This window comes from Centruroides sculpturatus, unplaced genomic scaffold (genome assembly GCF_000671375.1).
Source record: "Centruroides sculpturatus isolate CEXI.00-Female unplaced genomic scaffold, Cexi_2.0 scaffold358, whole genome shotgun sequence".
In the NCBI taxonomy this organism is placed as follows: Eukaryota; Metazoa; Arthropoda; class Arachnida; order Scorpiones; family Buthidae; genus Centruroides; species Centruroides sculpturatus.
The window spans coordinates 53,179-74,800 of record NW_019384588.1 but is presented as its reverse complement, the minus strand read 5'-3'; the positions used below and the strand labels follow the sequence as shown (position 1 = coordinate 74,800).

General features: G+C 34.3%; 1 protein-coding gene across 1 annotated transcript; it reads left to right on the top strand.

Annotated features, from left to right (window-relative positions):
• Positions 1 to 16,723: 16,723 nt before the first annotated feature.
• On the top strand, positions 16,724 to 17,914 carry LOC111624677. Its single transcript, XM_023367587.1, has one exon. The coding sequence runs from the start codon at positions 16,724 to 16,726 to the stop codon at positions 17,912 to 17,914; it is 1,191 nt and encodes a 396-aa protein (XP_023223355.1).
• The last annotated feature ends 3,708 nt before the right edge of the window (positions 17,915 to 21,622 follow it).

Below are 21,622 nucleotides of genomic sequence, written 5' to 3'. Positions count from 1 at the left end.
TACATATGTCCCACGAAGTTTGGATATTATCATCAGGTTTTAAATATAGTCTAAATACAAATTAAAAATTGAATTTAATTTAAAATTTTTATTAATTTGTATTTAGAATACTTCAATTGTAAAAATTTAAACGTAACATTCTATTTATGTAACATTTTCTTAAACTTATTTAAAATCTGATGATGGCCTATGGCAGTAGTCAATCTACTGCCATAGGCCATCATCAGATTTTAAATAACGTTTGAATAATTTTAATAACGTTTGAATAACGTTTGAAAAATTGAAAACGTTTGTTAATAAAATATTCTCTCAGTAAAAGCTCAGGTGTTGCAGTAAGATTGTATTCAATCTCGCTCTCTCTGCTGATTATATATGGTATGAATTGGATATTCTTGATTCAGTAAATGTCTCTTCAATCCGAAAAATTCTTTTCGGTAGACTACCTCACAGCCAATTCAGATAATAATCCCTTTTATTGCTTTTTACAGATGCATTTCGAGCTAGGTTAATTTTCTAGCTCCTCCTCAGTGCTTTTAAGAGTTTACATGAGTTTCTAATTTTTTTTCCACACTTATACGGTACTTTTAGTCTCGTTTACAATTTTTACCAGCGTATGCAATTATTCAAAGGGTTTTTATCTTGTATCGTACAAAAGGTCTGCTTGCTACTGTTTTTTTTCTAATTAAATTACTTTAAGAACATGTATCTTGTTACATCATAAAAATGTACTGCTTGTTACAAGGTTTCTTCTCCATTTAAAAGCATATTATCTTTTAAAATTTGACAGTATACATTTGCACTACTTTTTTTATTTTTTTCTAAAAATAAGAAAAGAATCTTGAAAAAAGTAGTGCAAATGTATACTGTCAAATTTTAAAAGATAATATGCTTTTAAATGGAGAAGAAACCTTGTAACAAGCAGTACATTTTTATGATGTAACAAGATACATGTTCTTAAAGTAATTTAATTAGAAAAAAAACAGTAGCAAGCAGACCTTTTGTACGATACAAGATAAAAACCCTTTGAATAATTGCATACGCTGGTAAAAATTGTAAACGAGACTAAAAGTACCGTATAAGTGTGGAAAAAAAATTAGAAACTCATGGAAACTCTTAAAAGCACTGAGGAGGAGCTAGAAAATTAACCTAGCTCAAAATACATCTGTAAAAAGCAATAAAAGGGATTATAACCTGAATTGGCTGTGAGGTAGTCTACCGAAAACAATTTTTCGGATTGAAGAGACATTTACTGAATCAACATTACAAACAGCTAAACTATCGGAAAATTCAGAATTGGATATTCTTGTTGATTTAAGATTTTAAGATTTTTGTGCACATTTTGTCTTGTAACTGAATTTAATATCATACTATGGTCAATCATGGTCAATCAGCAATTATCAGTGGTGAACTGGCCCAACAGGAAATCAGAGACTTCCCGGTGGGCCGTTTACTCGGTGGCTTTTCCTTAATTAAAAAGTTTTATTTTTTTTCAGAACCATACAAACAGACGGCTGGCTCATGATAAACGCGGTCTATTGAAATTTTAAGATGACTGGCTTGGTTCGGACGTGGATCGTTTCGTGATGGTCCTCTGAACCGATATTCGGCCAATTACGATGTGCATGTTGTACCTTCTGATTTGAAAATAACTGTTCACAACTCGGGGAATTCACCAGTGGATCAGTTATGGCTAGGTTATGTGGTGTTGTTTTCCAGTTTCCTTCACTTGTTTGTCACTTGAATATTGGCTAGTTTCCCATAGAAAGTTCTCTGGAAGGCACCTCCTTTGGCAGATCGTCCACGTTTGGCGTTGCCTTATTCGATTAATCTTGCAATCCTACATATCGGGCCGTAAACCGGCGCGACGGGCCAAGGACCACATTGAACTAATGCTCGATACTTGACGGTCATCGCTAAAACCTCAGAATAGCAAATAACACCAGTTATAAAACGTATATCGACAAAATAAATTTTTACATTATATTATTATTAATTCGTCGCTGTTTATTAATAATTTCTAATCTTTTAATTTAATTTCTTATAAGCGTTCGTATATCTGTTTATATGAAATTGTCTAAATTATTTGCTGTTTTTATTGCCTCATAATTGCGTTTTACATATGAGTACTGCAATTCTGTTGACACTAGAGCGTTACCGTTAATCAGGTAAAAAATTCATCTGTGTATATAGCCTATACATCGGTAATTTGGCATTTCTACCAGCAAATTCGGTAAAAAGTGGGTAAACATGTAAAGAAACCAGATATTTATATGTATACATTTTCACGTACGTATATTTATATTTTTTTACATATTAAAGACGGAAGCGTCGAGTGTTTTTATTTAAACCGTAAAAGTAGTTTACGTCATTTATCTTTTAAATTATTTCTTTTCAATTCTTTACAATTTTTAGTGTCATATTATCAAACTGTCCAACACATTTAATTTTCAACCCGTAACGCATAGAATTTGAATGTGTTTAAACTAGAAATATGCTAATATTTCTTCTTCAAACTTTATACTTGTTTGAATACATATTTTCAAACATATTTTCAAACTTTTCGAGTGTCACCTGTATACAAAATAATTGCATAGTCTTAAAATTTTAATATTTTGTGAAATACCACTCCACGCATCATGTTTTACACTAGACTATTAAGAATTAATGATGTAATGATGTTAATAAATATTAACATTATTACATCATTAATGTTAATAAATATCAACACCATTACTTCATTACTACATTAGTAATTTAATTAGGACTGAATATGGAATTTGTTAAATAAAATTTTCAATTTATGCTAATTAAATGTTATTCAAATAATTTTATAAAAAGATGTGATTTACCGTGAAATATACAAAGTTACTTTTTAAAATTATAAAGGAAAATCATCACAATTTACAGACTGAACTTCATTTACAATTAAAACGTTTTATAATTTCAAATTATAAATAAGATTATTGTAGATAAAGTAATTTTTCTTGATTCCCCATAGTAGTGGTCATTCGGAAGGCGTGGAGTATTGTGCACGGGGACTCGAGCGAAATTTTAGAATGAATAGAATTTAGAATTTTCCTAATAAAAAAAATCTGGTTTATTAGTATCAATAACAAAAGTTAAAATGAAAAATACTAAAATATTTCATATTGAGCAATTATTTATAGTGACATCGTCAAAATGCAGGGCTGCAATTTTTTTAATCATATTTTTAATTAATTTAATTTAAAATCTAGGCTCTTCACCTCAAATTAGTACTGTAGTGTCTTACCTCTGAATATCATACTTTTCCTTTAACAATAGAATCGTGCCGGTCATCTATCTAATACTTTACAGGGGAAAAATTTTGAATTGAAATAATGCGACTTCTAATTTGTATTGGAAGTTTGTATATAGTTAATCGGGGCTTCCTGCCCATAGGATTTTCATATTTGATCTCGTTTTTCATTTATCTTACTTAGTTCTTGAGATTAAGGAAGGACAGTCAGACAGACAGAGGACAGTGGGAATTTATAGATCTACAATTTTTTCAAATTGCAGCCCAATAAGGTTACATAATAAGTGAATTATGTATCCACTAGTAATTTTTAGTTGATAGTTTTATTATTTGTTTCAAGTGAGATAAGAAGTAACAGGAATCGAAAAAGATTCGGGAAAGTGAATATTTGTTTCTCCCCTTGTTTTTGTCCTTTGAGAACTAAAAGGGGCTTTTTTCTCCATGCTTATCGTAGGTTAGCTAGGTTCACAAAGGGTGATGAGGGACGGATATCCGGACGGACCACCCCGGAAAAATTCCTAGGGATTTTCAACCCATCCAGATCGATCCCGGATCCCCAGAGCGATCTGGTCGGCAAGTACAGTACTTATATCTTACAGGGTGATTCAAGACCACTGCGACAAACTGCGACAAGATAGATCTCGCAGAGACGACGATTTAATCTGCAGAAACTCACGATCCCTAATGCATTGTTTAGTAGCTATAGGAGCCGTAGGAAGAGCATCCTGCTTGTTCAGTCCGGCATTACTGCGTGATTTTTTTCTTTCGTTCAGTTTTTTGCATTACACCATGCAGTCCAAGTTTATGTTCTTGGACGAGTAACCAAGGATAGACGACCCGTCTATGATTCGGCTGAGCTCACTGATATGATAATGTGTTACGGGGCGATGTGGATGATAACATCAATCAACTGAGCTTTCCGAGCAGAAAACAGCCATACCACACAATGCTCGACTGTTTATGATGGTGTTATGAATACTTGTGAACTGCTTGCAAGTGTACTTGTAGCAATAAATGCATATTTCATGTCATTATTCTTCTTTCATTATTCACTGAATATAGAATCTATCGTGCTGCAGAGTTTATCGCAGTGGTCCTGAATTACCCTGTTTATTTGGGCTTATTTTTGGTATAGCAGATTTTCGGTCCGAAATTTGTTGCCTGTTTGATGCTGACAATTGTATATTAGAAACGTGGAATACATAATATTGAACTTATCCAAATCAAGACCGAAGATTGTATTCAAAAGAAAGGAAATGCCAAGTTGAACAATGTATTCAATACTTAGTGAAATGAGCATTACTTGGCAGTAAGTACTGTACGTGAGAAAGTGTTTTTTTTTTCAGATTTTAAACATAAAACAGCATCCAAAAGTGTTTGTGAAATGGATGCAACCATCTTACAATTAACAGAAGGAACTTATGTATACGGAGATAGAGAGAAAAACCTAAAAGAAATACCTAATGCTACTGAACAGTAGGTTCTCGGCTTGCTGTTCCAGTAAGTAACCAGATTGAAACAACTTTATCACAAATGGGAGGCAGGATAAGAAGATATCGTTGTTACACGATTGATGAGTTTGACTTCATGGACGACGATGAAGATGTCAACCTAAGACCTATTATGATAACGAAAATATCCATTTAACAGAGAAATTAATTTTATGGATAAGTTTCTAAAAAAAGGCAGATATCCGGTTTGCGATGTCAGAACAAGGATATTCCGATCTAGTTTTCCTCGAGACACGCACATATACATGTAACATATATATTACGAAATGTTTGCCTATATTGAAGATATAGGCAAACATATAGGCAATTTTATCGTAGAGATAAAATTGTATTTTGGCCCGACAGCTTCTGCTCATTAAGCTTAAGGCCATTTTAAGCACTTTTGAGGCCCTCGCCCAATTTATTTAAAAATATTATACAAATATAAATATAAAAAATTTAATATCGAAAATTTCTTAAATAGTATTGAAAAATCTCTAGACTCGCAAACTCGTAAAAACAGTTCCAAATAAATTCGCAAAGCAAACTAATCTGATTCTACTTTTTCTTCTTCTTAATTCTTAATGATTAAAATTCAAAACTAAACTAAATTATAAACCAAGTTATATCACAGTTCCTTAAATATATAAAGAAAAATAGTTTCTTAGTTTTTGTATAGTTTCTTCCCACTGAATTGGATTGATGGGATAAGACAATGCAACACTTGGAAAATTTGTCAAGGGAGTATCTCCCGCGAAGACTTTCTATGAAGAAATTGGGCCCTATTTAGATGTTAAACACGTGAAAAAAATCTTGAAAACCAGTTTTCAATGATTTTATCCAGTTTTCTCTCATAATTTATAACTTTCTCTACAACGAGTGCGTTAAAAAATGTTAAAATAGTTGAAGTATGAAAATCGTTTAAACTCGATGACTATGTTCAGTCTATTTTTATAGATATTAGTTCTATTAGTTATAAATATGTCATCTATTATTTCTTTCATCCAGAAAATTTAATTTATGTTTACCCTCAAGATAGTTGGAGAGTGTTTGTAATTTGATTTATTATAACATTAAAATTGATTCTTCTTTTGTACTTTATTTTGTAAAAAGCCTAAGTTATTATCATTAAAACTGAATTAAGAAAGCATTTTATTCATATATCGAACACTTGAAAGTATTGTTTAAATCTTGTTTATTCAGATTTTTTTTTAAAAAAAAAGGTTAAATCTGTAAAATCATGCAGCAAAAATTGATTTTTTTAATTGATTGCTGCATTAATTTTTGCAAGCTTTGAACCATAAATGTGATGGTCTCATAACCGTTTTAATTTTCTTAAATTAATGTAAATATGATTAATTTTTATTGTGAAATTTGATTAGTAATTTAAATTAAATTAAATATTTAATAAAAGAAGAAAGTTAAGAATGCGTAATTTATTCTATTCACCTAAGAAATGTTCAAAAATAAATTCTTTTTAGTAAAATTTCCTACTTATTTTCAGCTATTCAATCTGACAACGCGCTTATTTTGTAATTGTATCATGTTATTTATCCCAAGTAATTAATTTATTCTTATCAAATTGTTAGCAATTTATTCGTCGGCTATCTAATTGCGCTTTTAAATACGAGTATCTTCATTTGTCGATTCGACTCACTCTGCTTGTTTACATCATCACCATTAATGAGTTATCTGGATTTAATGTCACTGACTGGTTAGTCAAAATCTAGCCTAAACAGAGTTAAATTAACATCCAATGTCAAACTAATTGCTGTTAAGCACTGATTAATGATGATTCCACAATATAAATAAATGTGTCAAGATTATTTGATTTATTCGATTTTTAAAGTTATTAATAGATTGTTCGCAAAGTTTAAGAGTTGTTTACATGCTTTAACACAAATCTATCTTCTTTTATGTGATTATTTGTAATGAATGGGCGCGTTTCGTTCGTCTATTTTAAGTAAATTACAAGTGAAATTAAAATTATTTTATCAAATACAGTTTTTTATATAGAAACAGTAACGTAACTAGAACCAATGTTAAGGGGCCCGAATAACAATGTATAAACTTACATTCACGCCTATCATTGTGGATATAGCGCTGAGGATGAAAAGTAAACTCTTGCGTATTGTATGTATATACCTGTATATTGAATGTGACAGTCACTTATACATGTGTATAAGTGACTATCACATGCAATGCTCTCTCCTGTGTTTATTTGATTCTTCTTCGTTTATTTATTTACAAAAGTAAAAAATCTTTTGGGTTACGCTACTGCATAGTAACTACTAGTTCATCAAGCATCATTAGAAAAGAACACATTGGGGGTTCAGTAGAAAAATTGTGTGACATCGTGTGCTTAATCTTATTATTTTGTTATATATTAGATGATCGTGCATGGTTAATTAAATGCAATTAAGCTAAACGCAATTAAACTAACCCAGAACGATCAGATTACACTCCACTAATTGTTAATTAAATACTATTAAAGATAATGATTAATGCAAGCTCGTCGTTCGATTACACGTTTGTCTTACGTTAAAGAACAACACGTGTATATTGTTTAAGCAAAATTAATTATTAAAAAATAATAATTAAAATATATTGAACAAATTACATGATATAAAACTTATTTTAGACATTTTTCTATGTTTATCAGATCAGTATCAGCTCAAAATGAGAACAATTTTTTTATTTTTGAATTCTTTTTTTTCCGAAATCAAAGACATGATTATCACATTTAATAGAATTTTTACGTATCTTTACAAAATATCACATTATATATAATATGTAGCTTTTATTAATAGAAATTATTATATTAATTATCGAAAAAATAATTCTGTAAATATGTTAAGAATATTTTTATAACATAATCAGGAATCCTCGGTTAATTTTATAGCTGAAGATACGTTTATACTAATATAAATGTTTTCATATATTCTTTACCATATTTTTATTATTTAATTTATACAAATTTTTATCTTAATTATATTAGAAAATAAAATAAACCGAAATAAATTTAATTTGCATAAACAATTGTATTTAGTTTGATAGAATACAGCAATGCGAGATGACTCTCAAGAGGACTTTCTACGGGAAACTGGACCTTATTTAGGTGTTACACACGTAAACTCCACATGGACAGCCCGTTGGTCAGGAGATAATCGCGACTAACTATCAGTCTCCCTCCTTGACGGTCTTCTCTTTATTAGAGAAATATCCGTTTCTCGTCAATACAAAATATACATTGTAGTATGGCAATAAGCATAGACAAAACCTTAAAAATTTGTAGCCACATTGTGCCTCTCATTCCAAAAAGAACTAAAGTGTCCACTAGTATCCACAAAATTTATACTTTATAATATCTTAAATCACTAAATATGATATTATTTACGATATTACTTGATAAATAATTCAAATCAAATAAGAATAATCTAAGTCCTTCAATTTTAATTTTAATCTTAAACAGCAATCGTTTATTAACTTTCTCTATTCCGGAATATACCTTTTGAGGACCGACCTTTGTCGCCAAAATTTTTAAAACGTTCACTTTAAAAACAACGAAAAAATATATCTGACTAAAAACAAATACTTTTTAAAGTCGGCGCAGATGTCTTCTTTCCTTTTCATCCATGCCATTCAGTAGATAAAAAGCTCCCATACGGCATGGATGGAAAAGAAAGAAAACATCTGCGCCGACTTTAAAAAGTATTTGTTTTTAGTCAGATATATTTTTTCGTTGTTTTTAAAGTGACCGTTTTAAAAATTTTTGACGACCAAAGCAGCCTTCGAACAAAGGTCGATAGTCAAAATATGTATTCCGAAATAGTGAAAGTATGGTGATGTTTTCGGACAGACTAGGTCTTCAATTTCGAGATTAAAATTAAATCTCGATTTTGATGGTAGGCAAATCAACTGTAATAAACTTTGTTTTAGATATTTGATCTTCAGGTTGGAATTCTTTGAGTTCGGAGATTCTCTTTTAAGAAATTTTATACATTGTTAATTTGTCTATCGCCATTTTAATAAAATATGCATTTCGAGCATTGCTTTCGGCAAAAACAATTTCACATTTTGATCGAGAAACGACGTTATACAATAAGATGAACACAATTTTGAAAAATTGAGCCCGTTGCTTAGTAAAGCCGCTTTACTAAGCAACACCCATATTGTTCCATCACGCATAATCTCTTGTTTCTTTTTACATATGCACTAATCAGTGGCCGAGTGAGTAAATTCACTAAAAACTGGTAGTTGAGTCAATGACAAGTTTGCACCTCATCAACTTTTAGCCACGTAGAGTTTTCCGAATTTCATGTGTATAACACCAAAACAGGGAAAGTTTTCCATAAAAAATTCTCCCGAGAGACTACAAGAGCGTCCAAGTGTTGTGTTGCATTAGCCCATCAATCCAAATCATATATTTCGTGCAATATCTAAGCATCGATTTAACGAAATACTAATTCTTCCTTATTTGATTCTCGCGTTATTTCGTAGACATATATTTTGTCATAATTTTACTTCTTCAATAATGACATATTTTCAATAATTAATTCTTCAAAATGATGAAAATATACAAATTGTCGTATGCTTATAGTTTATTTTTTCTGGTCTTTGTCACTGAAACTATTATATACGAAAAATTAAGTTAACCTAGATTAACTTTTAAAATATATCTTACCCAATTAATCAATTATTGATTTAGTTCTGGAAAAAAATAAAATTTTGAATGATTATTGTGTTAATTCCTGTTTCTATTAATTACAAAGCAGCTAAAAATTGTTATATTCGTAATTATAGTTAATCGGTGTAATAATACAATCATTAAGAAAAAACAATTCATATCCAAACAAAAGTATCTGAGTTATAAAAAAAAATTATGGCAATTTAGAAAACATTGAAATTTTTTTTCTTAGGAGTTTTTCTTTTGTAAAGATAAGCTTGGCGCTTTCAAGAGAAATATAGAAAAGAAAAACATAGGTAAAATCTTGTGGGTATCGCTTCGAAGTAACAAGTTTATCTTTAACAAAGAAAAACTCCTAAGAAAAAAAAATTCGATTGTTATTTAAATTGTCTTGATTTTTCCTTTCTCGGCTCTGTTACATATAACAGAGGAAAAGTATGGCGATCGGTCAAAAAAATCACCGTTCTAGATTTTTACATTTTTAGACTCGGGGGACCTTGAAACGTCGAGAAATGCAAAAAAAAAAGTCGGGAGTTTTTTTCTGTATTTATGATTGTTGGTATGTGTGGGGAGGCGCGATTATGATTTTGTTCACCCTCTTTGAAGCTTAATAACTCCTGTGCTTTTTGTCAAAAAATTTTGAAATTTTGCAGGGAGGTTTGTGTATTAGGGGGATTGATGCTATTAAATTTTGATGGTTAAAGGTCAAGGAGTGGAGAGATAAAGGGAATCGTGTGTATCTCCAGTAGGGTCGGACTTAATGACGATTTTACTAGTTATTCACATTTACAATTTTTTTTATTCTTATGAAATCCATTCCTACTCTCAAAATTAAGCGTTTTGCTATTTTATAATGATTAAAAATATAAAAAGTTAATTTAATAAGATATCATAATAGATGGCTCCACCAAACGTTTCCGGAAAAATTAAGCAAATCGTTGTTGGATTTTTTTACTTGGCACAACTTTTTAATATAACAGATGTTTTTGTTTGGATTTCAATTACACATGTAATTACAGACGTGGAATGACGTTTCGTTGATAGAAAATTAAGGCACGATCAAAATAAGCACCGTTATTGTTCACCTGAAGAATGATTGTGAAAAACGTCTTGTGACTATCGAAATTCGTCTCGAAATTCGAGAAAACGTACATAATATACACATTAAGGAGACAGACAACAGTGCCAAATTTGACACTAGAGGCTGAATTTTGAAATAAAATTTTTTCTCGAAAATCGAAACCTCATTGAAAGAATATTTTAAGCATTTAGCAATTCCACAAAGAATTGCTAAATGTTTAACTTCAATTAAAACTAATGAGAAATAAAGTAAGTTTTTTTTGTAAATGTTCTTTGTCTAATCTGGTTGCTTGGAAACCAATAGTGGTTTAATGTAAACAAACCGTAAAAAACTCGAAAAAATTACTGATGTAAATGTTAAATTATACGTATATTATTGGTAAACTTCCAAGTTTAGAATTTTAAAAAATTCAATTAAAGCATAAATAATATAATCAAAGATTTTATAGGGAATCTATGTAATTGAAGTTATAGCATTACTTGAAGAGTATATAGACATTACACAATAACTCAAATCTAGCTAATCTATAATTTAAATTAAAGCCATTTGTTAATTTTTATGTATTTTTATAACATAATTAATAAATATTACTATAATATATAATCATTACAAAAGATATTACTAAAAAGTTTTTCCTTTTAATAAAAGTGATTAGATATTCTGTTCAGTTGCTCTTGCTAGAAGTGTTTCAACTATGTTATAAAGAAATTGTAATTATGACTTTTTAATCAATTTTTTTAAATAAAAGTTTTGGTTTGATCATATAATTTCAATATTTCAGAAATTGGAATTATCTAATGTTGAAAATGATTAGGAATTAACATTTTCTCCGCCTTTCAGAAAATATATGATCGTACTGAAAACCTATGTGGACTACAGGAACTTCAGTGACAATATAGGCCTATTACAGGAAGTATTATTCGAAGGTATGATTATCTATTATTCATACTGAACGAACCATAGCGGATTAGACCTAATGATTCGTTGTAGTTCAATCAATAATAAACGTATTTTTGACCGGTTATGATTTAAAAAGTCCTCACGGGGCGGACTTTTCTTAATCATACCCGTCGTAGTTTAGTTAGATCGGGTGATGAGAGATGACGCCCGACAAATCCGGGTCAGACCGTCAACAAAATTTCCTGGATTTGTTCGCCCGAATTCGTTCCCGGATCCCCAAAGTAGTAAGTTAGCTCCTTAACCGTCTCAACTAGAATGTGGTACTGGTTTTGATTAAGTAATTGAGTGAATATAAAGCACTGAATACTGGTCGCGGATTCGCATCTCACTAATGAACTGTCTGGATGAGTTTCCCTGCTTTCTTCACGTATATAATATGAAATAGGAGCAGTTTCCCATGGAAAGTCCTTTCGAGAACACCACTCCTTGGCAGATCGCTCACTGTTGTAGCCTAATACTTCATCTCATCAAAACCAAATCTAAAATGACGTTAATTTCCTTTAGGAAAATTATTAGATTAAAATTCCAGCATTGCCTATTCTATAATTTATAATAATTAATGTTTTCTACATTATGTTAAAAGCTAAATATAATTAATTTCTATTCCAATTTTTATACAGTTCAAAGACATTAAAGCTAAAAATGAAAAAATATCTTTTTATAAAATTTAATTTTGTTTATGTTTTCTAAAACTGCAACACATATTTACATGTTAAATTGAAGTAATGCATGAGATAAAGCTATAAATGAAAACAGTCATTTGGTGGAAACATTAAATAATTTAGAAACGTATGTAGAGAAAATTGAAGAATAGGCCTAAATATGAACATTGTAAACTACCAATTAAATAAATTCTGATATTTAATAATTGTGAATATAGGTATGTAATGAAATTTTTATCTAAAATTTATAAATTAAATTTTACAATATTTTTATGGAGTTAAGCATTTTATAAATCAACATATAAGTTCAATATATTTTACTCTTCCTCTTCCATATTATATAGATGTTTTGATATACTGTATGACAACTCTTTGAATAGTTTTAATATGAAGAGTTGGATTGGATTGATGAAAGAAGGCAACGCAACGCCTGAGCGATTGAACTTTCTATGGGAAACTGATCCGTATTGAGTTTGAGTTATCTAGATTCGAGTTAACCAGGTTCCACTGTATTGTTACTTTTTCTCTCATCGTCTTATGGAGAATTAAGATACTTTTCAACTCGGTACTCAATAACTTTCTAGAAACGTATGTAATAATTAAATTAATAAGGGGAGACTATCCACATTTTTGATGAGATTACTTACTCTTTTTTTCTCTTATAGAATTATTGCAGAGAAATTTTGCATGTATTGTCAGGACGATCAGTTATTGGATGCTTTTCATGTGATAGCTAAATGTTCTAATTTAGAAAAAATTCGGAAAAGTGTGTTTGGTATTTCTATTATTCCGTTTGAGAATTTTCTGGACCTTATCAGTAATTTAAGTAATTTTGATTTAATTAATTTTGTTCATAAGATTAAATTATTTTTTAGGTAATCTTATGTTGATTTTATGTTATTTTAGTGATCCTTTGTACGGAGTGACTTACATTGTTGTTTGTTTTGCATATTGAAGTATTCAATTATCGTCGAAAGAATTGTGGCATTTGCTTCCGCTTTAAAAGCGTGATCGTGGATAAGAAGTATTGGGAGACTATCCACATTTTTGATGAGATTACTTATTCTTTTTTCTCTTATAGGTGGGGGTATCTATTGTTTATTTATAATGATGTTTTTTGTTTGGATAGTTCTCCCCATGATTTTGTTTTGTTATATGTTTATATTTGGATATGTTGTTTAAATATATATTTTGGTATTTATAATATTTGTATAATTTGTTTGTTTTATTTATGTAAATGTTAATTTTCTCTGTAATAACGGAAGGACTGTAATATATTTCGGTGTGTAATGTATGTAACAATTTTTTTTGTATTTCCCGCATCATGGGTTTTACTCAGTATGGCTAAATAAATTATATGTTTATTTAATTTAATTTAGCAGTTTTAATTCTAATTTACGTCACTTCTATGAAAATGGACAACTTGCACATGTTTATGAGACTTCAATAAGTATTTTCAGTCTCAATCGTTCATATTTTTAAAATACAGCGTGCTCTGTAAGTACAGAAGTATAGAAGTTATGTTAATCTTTCTTTATTCTTTTACAGGTAAACATGGCTCAGAGTAAGGAGGAACGGATTAGTTATTTTGATGATGGGAATCCGAGTCGACGAGAAGTTGCAGAAGAGTTTAACAGACTGCATCCAGAGTTCCCACCAATTACACACAACGATTTGGATTTCGACGACTTCGTGTTGACTGCCGGTTCCCACTATCAAAATAACTTAATTCGTTTCTCCTAATCAGCGCCAACCTGTAAAATATTAAACAAAGATCAACATAACTCATATGGTTACATAAAGTGTTGTTAATAATTTTCGTTTCTTGAAAATATGTATTTTTGCCTATGTGTCCAGACTTTAGTGACACCTTATAGTCCTTTTTTTTAATGTAGGTAATAACAAGACTAATTCAAAAAATTTAGTTTATAATATAATCATAAAAAAGACATAATATTTTTAAATTATTTAAAACATTATGATTTGAAGAGAGAAATTTTATTAAATTTGAAGTTATTTTAACGTGAAATCAGTCTTTATCTTAGAGTGTCGAAAAACATTTTTATAATTAGACTTCCAGTGAAGAAAATATTGATCTTAAAGAATTAATAGTAATATTTTAAGCAAATCATTCATTTAATGAATGGGAAGATTCCGCATAAATTATTAAATTACTTATTTAGTAGCACTTACAAATAAGATTAACACATTCAATTTACACTAAGATGAAAGCTTAAAAGGTATTTTTCCTAACATTTCTACCCAACGGGATATTTGAGACATGTTAAGTATGCTTTAAATTATTTTTAATACTTAAAATATTTTTTATGCTTATAAACTTCATTAATAGATAAACCTTCCAACCTTCCTTTTGAAATTTAACTTATATGAAACTTGGTCGCAGACAATTTTTATATCATTAAGCAATTGTTAGAATGTGAAAAGAAAATTTCTATTGTGTTTTCTATAAAGGAAATTTATGAAAAGATTTTTTATAATAGCTTACTTTAAATATATAAAAAAATATATAAAATTTTTGACATATAAACTAATTAAAGTGTGTAGAAATTATAATTTGCTATAAATTCTAAATCGAAATTAATTATCATAATGAAGCGAATTATTCTTAACAAAAAGATTGAAAAAATGATTGCCTAAAGGGAAATTATCTTGTAAAAATCGTCAGGAAGAATTTTAAAAAATTATAATCAGGGATCTTTTTCATTTTTGGCTCCTTTCGCTCCATAGACACTAAGAGAGACTTTTCCCATACCCAACTTGGTTTGGCCAGGCACTACGATGATGCGATCGGATGGCGAGAAACGGGACCCGACATATCCGGGAATGACAACCCATACTGTACAATTCCTGGAGTTCTCTCTGATTTGGTCCCGGTTCCCTAGAGCTCTAGGTCGACGCCTTAACTGTCTCAGCCATCTGAATTGAGAATAATATGGGTTGGCAAAATGTATCCTTATATGACTGTATTAATTTTCAATGATGAAGACAAAATCATAACAATCGTCGAATTGCTTATAAGAAAAAAACTTCATGTAAGCAAAAATTCGAACAATATTTGTTTTACACACGATAAAGCATATTTATTTCAGGTTATTATTTTCAATCAAATTGAAAACATCATTGTCTCAAATTTAGAAAAAAAAAATGAAGTTTTCTACGTATAGTCGTAATCTAAATTTTTACAAAATATTTATCGGATTTGTCTAATCGACGAACTGCAATACGGCTCAGTGCTTTAATCAAAACTATAAGAAAAGCCGATCAATCAAATTAATCAAAGCAATAATTTCCTGGATATTCATTTCATATAAAAATTTACAAAACAATCCCTTAACTTAAAAATTGTAAGACAACCATATGCTTATTGGAACTGAACACTAAAAAGACACCTAGATGGTCTGCTATAGACAACGACCAAGCTCGTCTAGGTGTCTTTATTGTTGTATGAGGCTCCTGCTAGCTCCCTAGATCAGTAGACTAGCAAGGGATCATATAGGCCTATACAAGAACCTCGTCGCTACTGCTATATGTATTGTGTTTGTAGGCTCCGTTTTTAACTTGCGTTATCTTTGGTCTTTTTTACGATCGGTGAGTGTACTATATATCATTTTGTTGCTGTTGACGTGCGCTTTCCAACGCCGTCTTACTTTTTAAAATCGGTTTAGACCTTCGGGTGTTACGGGCTTTATTTGGCCGAGACCACGTGGTCGAACTTCGGACGGTTTTCTCTTTGACAAATTCATGTCGTACGTTTTTATGTATTACACCGCTGTGTTCACCTTGCTATCCCGATTCGATCGATATTTTATTTATTAATTTCCGATATTTATTTCGCTAGTTTCAGCGACCGTTACTTGCCGACTTTCGGCTGTTTTTTTTGGCCATTGTATTAGGCCATTGGCTCTGCTTTCTTGTTAGTCTTTAGGAAGGGTTAGTCTGTTTATCGTATTAAACTTTCGTATAAATCGGAGCAATACTTTTCGAATTATTGCGCCGAAAAGGCACAAAGGATGGAGGGTCAACGTTTTTCCCCACGTGGCTGCTGATCCCCGTCCTGACCCTAATTCGGTCGTTTGCATCGCTCGCCGCTCCGTTCTTTTGAGTCTTTTGACGACAGTTTTTGCTGGTTTTGGTTCACTTTGCTTTTCTGGTAACGCCATCGGTTTTGCTATTTCTCTGAACTTGGCCAGCTGACTCCTCGTGAGCTGCTCTCCAGTTGTCCTTGCTGTCATCACTCTCGGTCCACACCTCTTGGCTACAGCGACGCCATCCCACTTCCTGGCCTTCTCGATTGTCGCATCATGAAACTTTCATGCTTTACCAATTGTCCCCTCCATAGACCTTTGGATTACTCAACTGTTTTCTGATTGTTCAAGCTGGGGTTGGTGAGTTTCACTTTTTGCTTTCAATCCAACCAGTTTTCTTTCCCTTCTACCCAAGTTAGATTCAATCTTCTGGGGCAGAGTTTTACTGCCATCAGGCCTCTTTATTCTTGCAATTACACTACATTCTCCTGGCTGGTCCCTTACACCTTCCATCTCTACTATGTCTCACGTGAATAACTTGACTCAAATTGGATCGGCTACCAGTAGCAACGGATCAACCAATGTTTTGGAGGACAAAATCCTAAGCGAAGCAAACCAACATTTTATGAGAATTCTGAACCTATTGCCAGAAAAATATGGCAATAACATCAGAACAAAAGAGAGAAAAGAAGTCCGTGAAAGAGTTATGCGATTGTTCTCATGCTTGGAGCAATTCCATGGTATTCTACAGGAAGCCCGCACAACCTCACAGAAGAGTCCTACAACCAATGTTTCAACTAACCTACCTGTCTCCTATGCAGATGTGACAAAAATGAATACTAGGCCCACGTCTACAACTAGGACCATTAATAGATCTTTAAAGAGTAAATTGGACAATGAGGGCAGCGGGGGAAGTGTTGCCCTCATATTGTATCCAAAGACAGATGTAGAGGGAGAAACTATTAACATGCAACAGATAGAAAATAGCATAATAAAGAAAATCAAACCACATGACCTGAAAATTCAAGTGAAGGCAATAAAGAGAGTGAAAGGAGATGGCATCTGCTTCAGAACCAACTCGCATAAGGATGCCGAAACTCTCTCCAACGCAATTGAAAAACTTCCTGAAGTATCAGGTAAAATCAAGGGAAAAATTTCTGAGGGAAGACGCCCTAGAATAATATTGAATAATGTACCCATCTCCGTGGACGAACCAGACCTCATCCCAATGGTATTTGATCAAAACAAGGCCCTCCAGGTTGTTCCTAGAGAAGAGTTCATACAAAACACACGGATCAGCACGGTCCTCTATAGAAACAGTGCAAAAGAGAACTGTAGACACATCATTCTGTCTACAGCTCCTAGGATCAGGGACGCCTTCGTTAGATCCAAACATATAGCGGTGGAATGGACAAACATATTCGTAAATGATTACATCCCACTGGTGAGATGTTACCAGTGCTGTGGGTACAACCACATCTCAACCAGCTGTCCAGACAAACAAAAATGCAGCCACTGTGCAAAAGGGCACAGATTTGCAGATTGCCAAAGACTGAATCAAAACCCTACCTGCACCAATTGCAAGGCTGCCAACAAAGGCCTCCTCGCTCACGAAAAATTGCCGACGGATCATAATGCCTTCCATCCCCAATGTCCAATCACTCAAAAAATGAAGTCACAGACCATACGCCAAACTAACTATGGGCTCTAGTAATCCTACAACTAACTCAAGGATCCCTCTTATTCACCAACTCAACAGCAGTATTTTCTCCAATCAGAACCACTCTCTTCACAGCAATAGCAACTATCACCATCAGAACACTATCTCATTGATCCAGATTAATCTCCAGAGGGGCAAAGCCCCTTCGTCACTTGTTATTAAAACCGCTGAGGACTGGGGATCAGATATGCTTATTATTCAAGAGCCTTACTTATATAAGGGAGAGCTAACGAATTATGGCAGCTGGAGGGTCTTCCCTCCCAGAGGTTCGAAGGCGACCACCAAAACGGCCATTATTGTCAGGAACCCCAGCCTTAATGTTCAGTTTATGCCTCACTTAACTACTCCATATGCCACCACCTGTGTTATCAACAGCAATAATAACAGCATTTTTATCACCTCCATCTACTGCTCCCCGTTCGAGGACATTAATCTTATGCTGGACGACCTGGATGTGATCAGCAGGACTGTTGCCGACAGGCCCTGGCTTATCTGCGGCGACACCAACGCCAAGTCCTTCCTGTGGCACAGCCCCATCGAGGACCCAAGGGGGTACAGGATGCAGGAGTTTGTGGCGGCCATGTACCTTACTTCCTGCAATACCAGCCCCCTATCCACCTATCACTCTACCAGGGGCGACAGCTGGGTTGATGTATCACTGGCAAACATCCACATGGCCCCTTGCATCTCCCTCTGTACCACTTGCACTGAACCCAGTGCAAGTGACCACCGTTATATCAAGATAAACATTCAATTGGATACCACTCTTGCTAATGCCACCACCTACCACCATACTAACTGGCTCTTCTACCAGAATCTTATTCGTGATAACTGGAGTGTCAACGCTGCTATAACCAGCATGCATGAAGATGATATTGACAACTGTATACAAAGTCTTACCAACCTCTTGACACAGTGCTACCATCTAGCCAGCAAGGAAAAGACAAATTCTAGCACCAATGCCCCTTGGTGGGACTCTGAATTATCCAACCACCGCAGAGAAGTTAGACGGCTCCGTAAGATCTATCAGCGGCATCAAAATGCTTATGACAGGGCCCTACACAAAAATAACTATACCAGGAAATTCAACGAGTATAAAACGCTCATCAATAGGAAGCGACATCAAACATGGAGGCAGTTCTGTAATAAATTCAATAACCCATGGTGTGAGCCATACTATGTGGCATTCAAGAAAAGGCAAAGGGCAGACATTCCTGCAGCCATTAAAAAAGCCGATGGCAGCTACACAAACACCCTGGACAATGCACTTCATGAGCTTTTCGCTTACCACTTTCCTCTGGACGAACCCAATAATGATACGGATGCGCAACGTGCAATCCGCAACAACTCTAACAGCCCAGTTCTCCACGCCGACGATCCGCCGTTTACCTTTAAAGAGATTAGCCACGCTATTAACCTGATTAACATCAGGAAAGCTCCGGGATTTGACCAAATCAACGGGAAAATGCTAAAAGAAGCCTTTTCCGCAATTCCAGTAACCTTCATGGCAATCTACAACCGCTGCCTCTCTTTGGGATACTTCCCTAAAGCTTGGAAAGTGGCGTCAATTAAATTCATCAAAAAAAGTCCGGACGATAGCACGTTGCTCCCCAAAAGCTACAGGCCTATTAGTCTTCTTCCTGTCATAGGCAAGGTCCTCGACAAGATGGTCATAACAAGAATTCTCACTTCTCTAAGAAGAAGAGGTGCCCTCAGCGACCATCAGCATGGTTTCACGCCGGGGAAATCTACCACTACGGCCCTCACAAATATTGTTGATTATATCAGGAGTGCAAAATCTGCGGGCAGGCACACGCTTATGGTTTCCATTGACTTTCGCGGTGCCTTTGATAATCTCTGGTGGCCAGCAATACTCAACCAACTTCAGGCACACAATTGTCCTAGGAACCTCTACTATCTTATCAAAAGTTTTATCTACGACAGGAGGGCTGGTTTCTTCTCGAATAACTATAGCTATACCCACCATGTCACTAAGGGTTGCCCGCAGGGCTCTGTTGCAGGCCCTGGCCTATGGACCATTGTGCATAGTGATCTGCTCACAACCATCAACAACACAACTGGCAGTCACCTCTTGCAGGGCTATGCCGATGACACGGTCCTTCTGGTGTCCGATAAAAACAGCAACAACTTACCTATCATGGCTAATGACCTCCTTACCAAAATCTCTAGCTGGAGCTCTGGCGCCAACCTCCCAATAAACCATGCAAAATGTTCTTACATTATTTTCTCAAAGAGCTTTCCACTGCAACGTAGCCCTCGTATCGAGATTGACGGCATACGCATACCCCGTGTTAAGGACTTCAAGTATCTTGGGGTTATTCTGGAGCAACAGCTTCAGTGGACTAACCACATCGATATGGTTGTTGCCAAAGCCACAAAGACTTCAAATGCCTTGATCAGCATCGCAAGGAATACCTGGGGCATTGGCTACAATGCAGCTAAACTCATCTATCTTGGTGTCATTGAACCAATCCTCCTGTACGCAGCTCCTATCTGGGCTGAGGCCACCACCAAGATTTACATTCAGAAAAAGCTCCTCAAAGCGCAAAGGGTCGCTGTCCTTCGCATCTGTAGGGCCTACAGGACCGCTCCAACCTCTGCACTTCTCGTTATCGCGGGGGTGCTCCCGGCCCACATTAAGGCCAGGATGGCCTCTAGGCTGTGGAAGATTAAAAACCTCTTTACCAATGACCAGCCAAACGCCAACCACAATAATGATGTTATTGTGTCGGACCTGCCCACGCATCTAAAATCAGACATTCTTACTTTTGGCATCGAGCTTAAAAACATTGACCTCAACCTCCATCAAGATTACCCAACAATAACCAACGATCCACCTCCGACCAATGGAACCAACGACATCTCCATCTATACTGATGGCAGCAAAGATAATACCAACGTAGGCGCTGCCTTTGTCCTATACAACCATCGGAAAGGCGACATGCACAAGTCAGCCTACAAATTGGGCCCTCATTGCTCCGTTCCCCAGGCGGAGATTCTAGCCATCACCAAAGCGCTGGAACACATATACGAGGACTGGTTCCCCTCAAATAAATCTGTTACTATCTTCACGGACAGTACCACCGCACTCCACTCAATCACTGGGCTTCAGCTAAGAGGCAATAATACACTTAGGATCCACCACCTTCTCTCTGCTAACACCCACAAGCACAAAACGTCCTTCCACTGGGTTCGCGGCCACTCTGGTGTCACTGGCAACGAGGCCGCGGACCAGCTCGCCAAAAAGGCAGCTACGTCCTCGCTCCCGTCTAGTTATAACAGGATTCCGTTTTCAACGATCAAACAGTGGTACTACCAACTCGCCCTTCAGGAGTGGCAGAACGACTGGAATAACAGCGATACGGGAAGAACAACTTTCCAATTCATCCCTAATGTGTCACAACGCCTCAATTGGAAGCACTTCACACCCTCCTTTGCCATGACCCAGCTTCTTACAGGTCATGGCAATTTCAATGCCTATCTACAACGCTTTCGACTAAAGGACTCAGATGTGTGCACCTGCGATAGCACCTCAAAACAGGACAACCTGCACTTTCTCTTAGACTGTGAACTTTTCAGGCAAAGTAGAGACAATCTCATTAGTAGCGTGCTTCATGCCGGCTTCAACTGGCCTTGCCCCCTCACTACTCTCATTGAGAACAAAGACATCTTCAGGTG

Excerpts from the sequence above, each read along its gene's own strand:
- LOC111624677 (XM_023367587.1), top strand. The coding sequence starts at position 16,724 with ATGTCTCACGTGAATAACTTGACTCAAATTGGATCGGCTACCAGTAGC.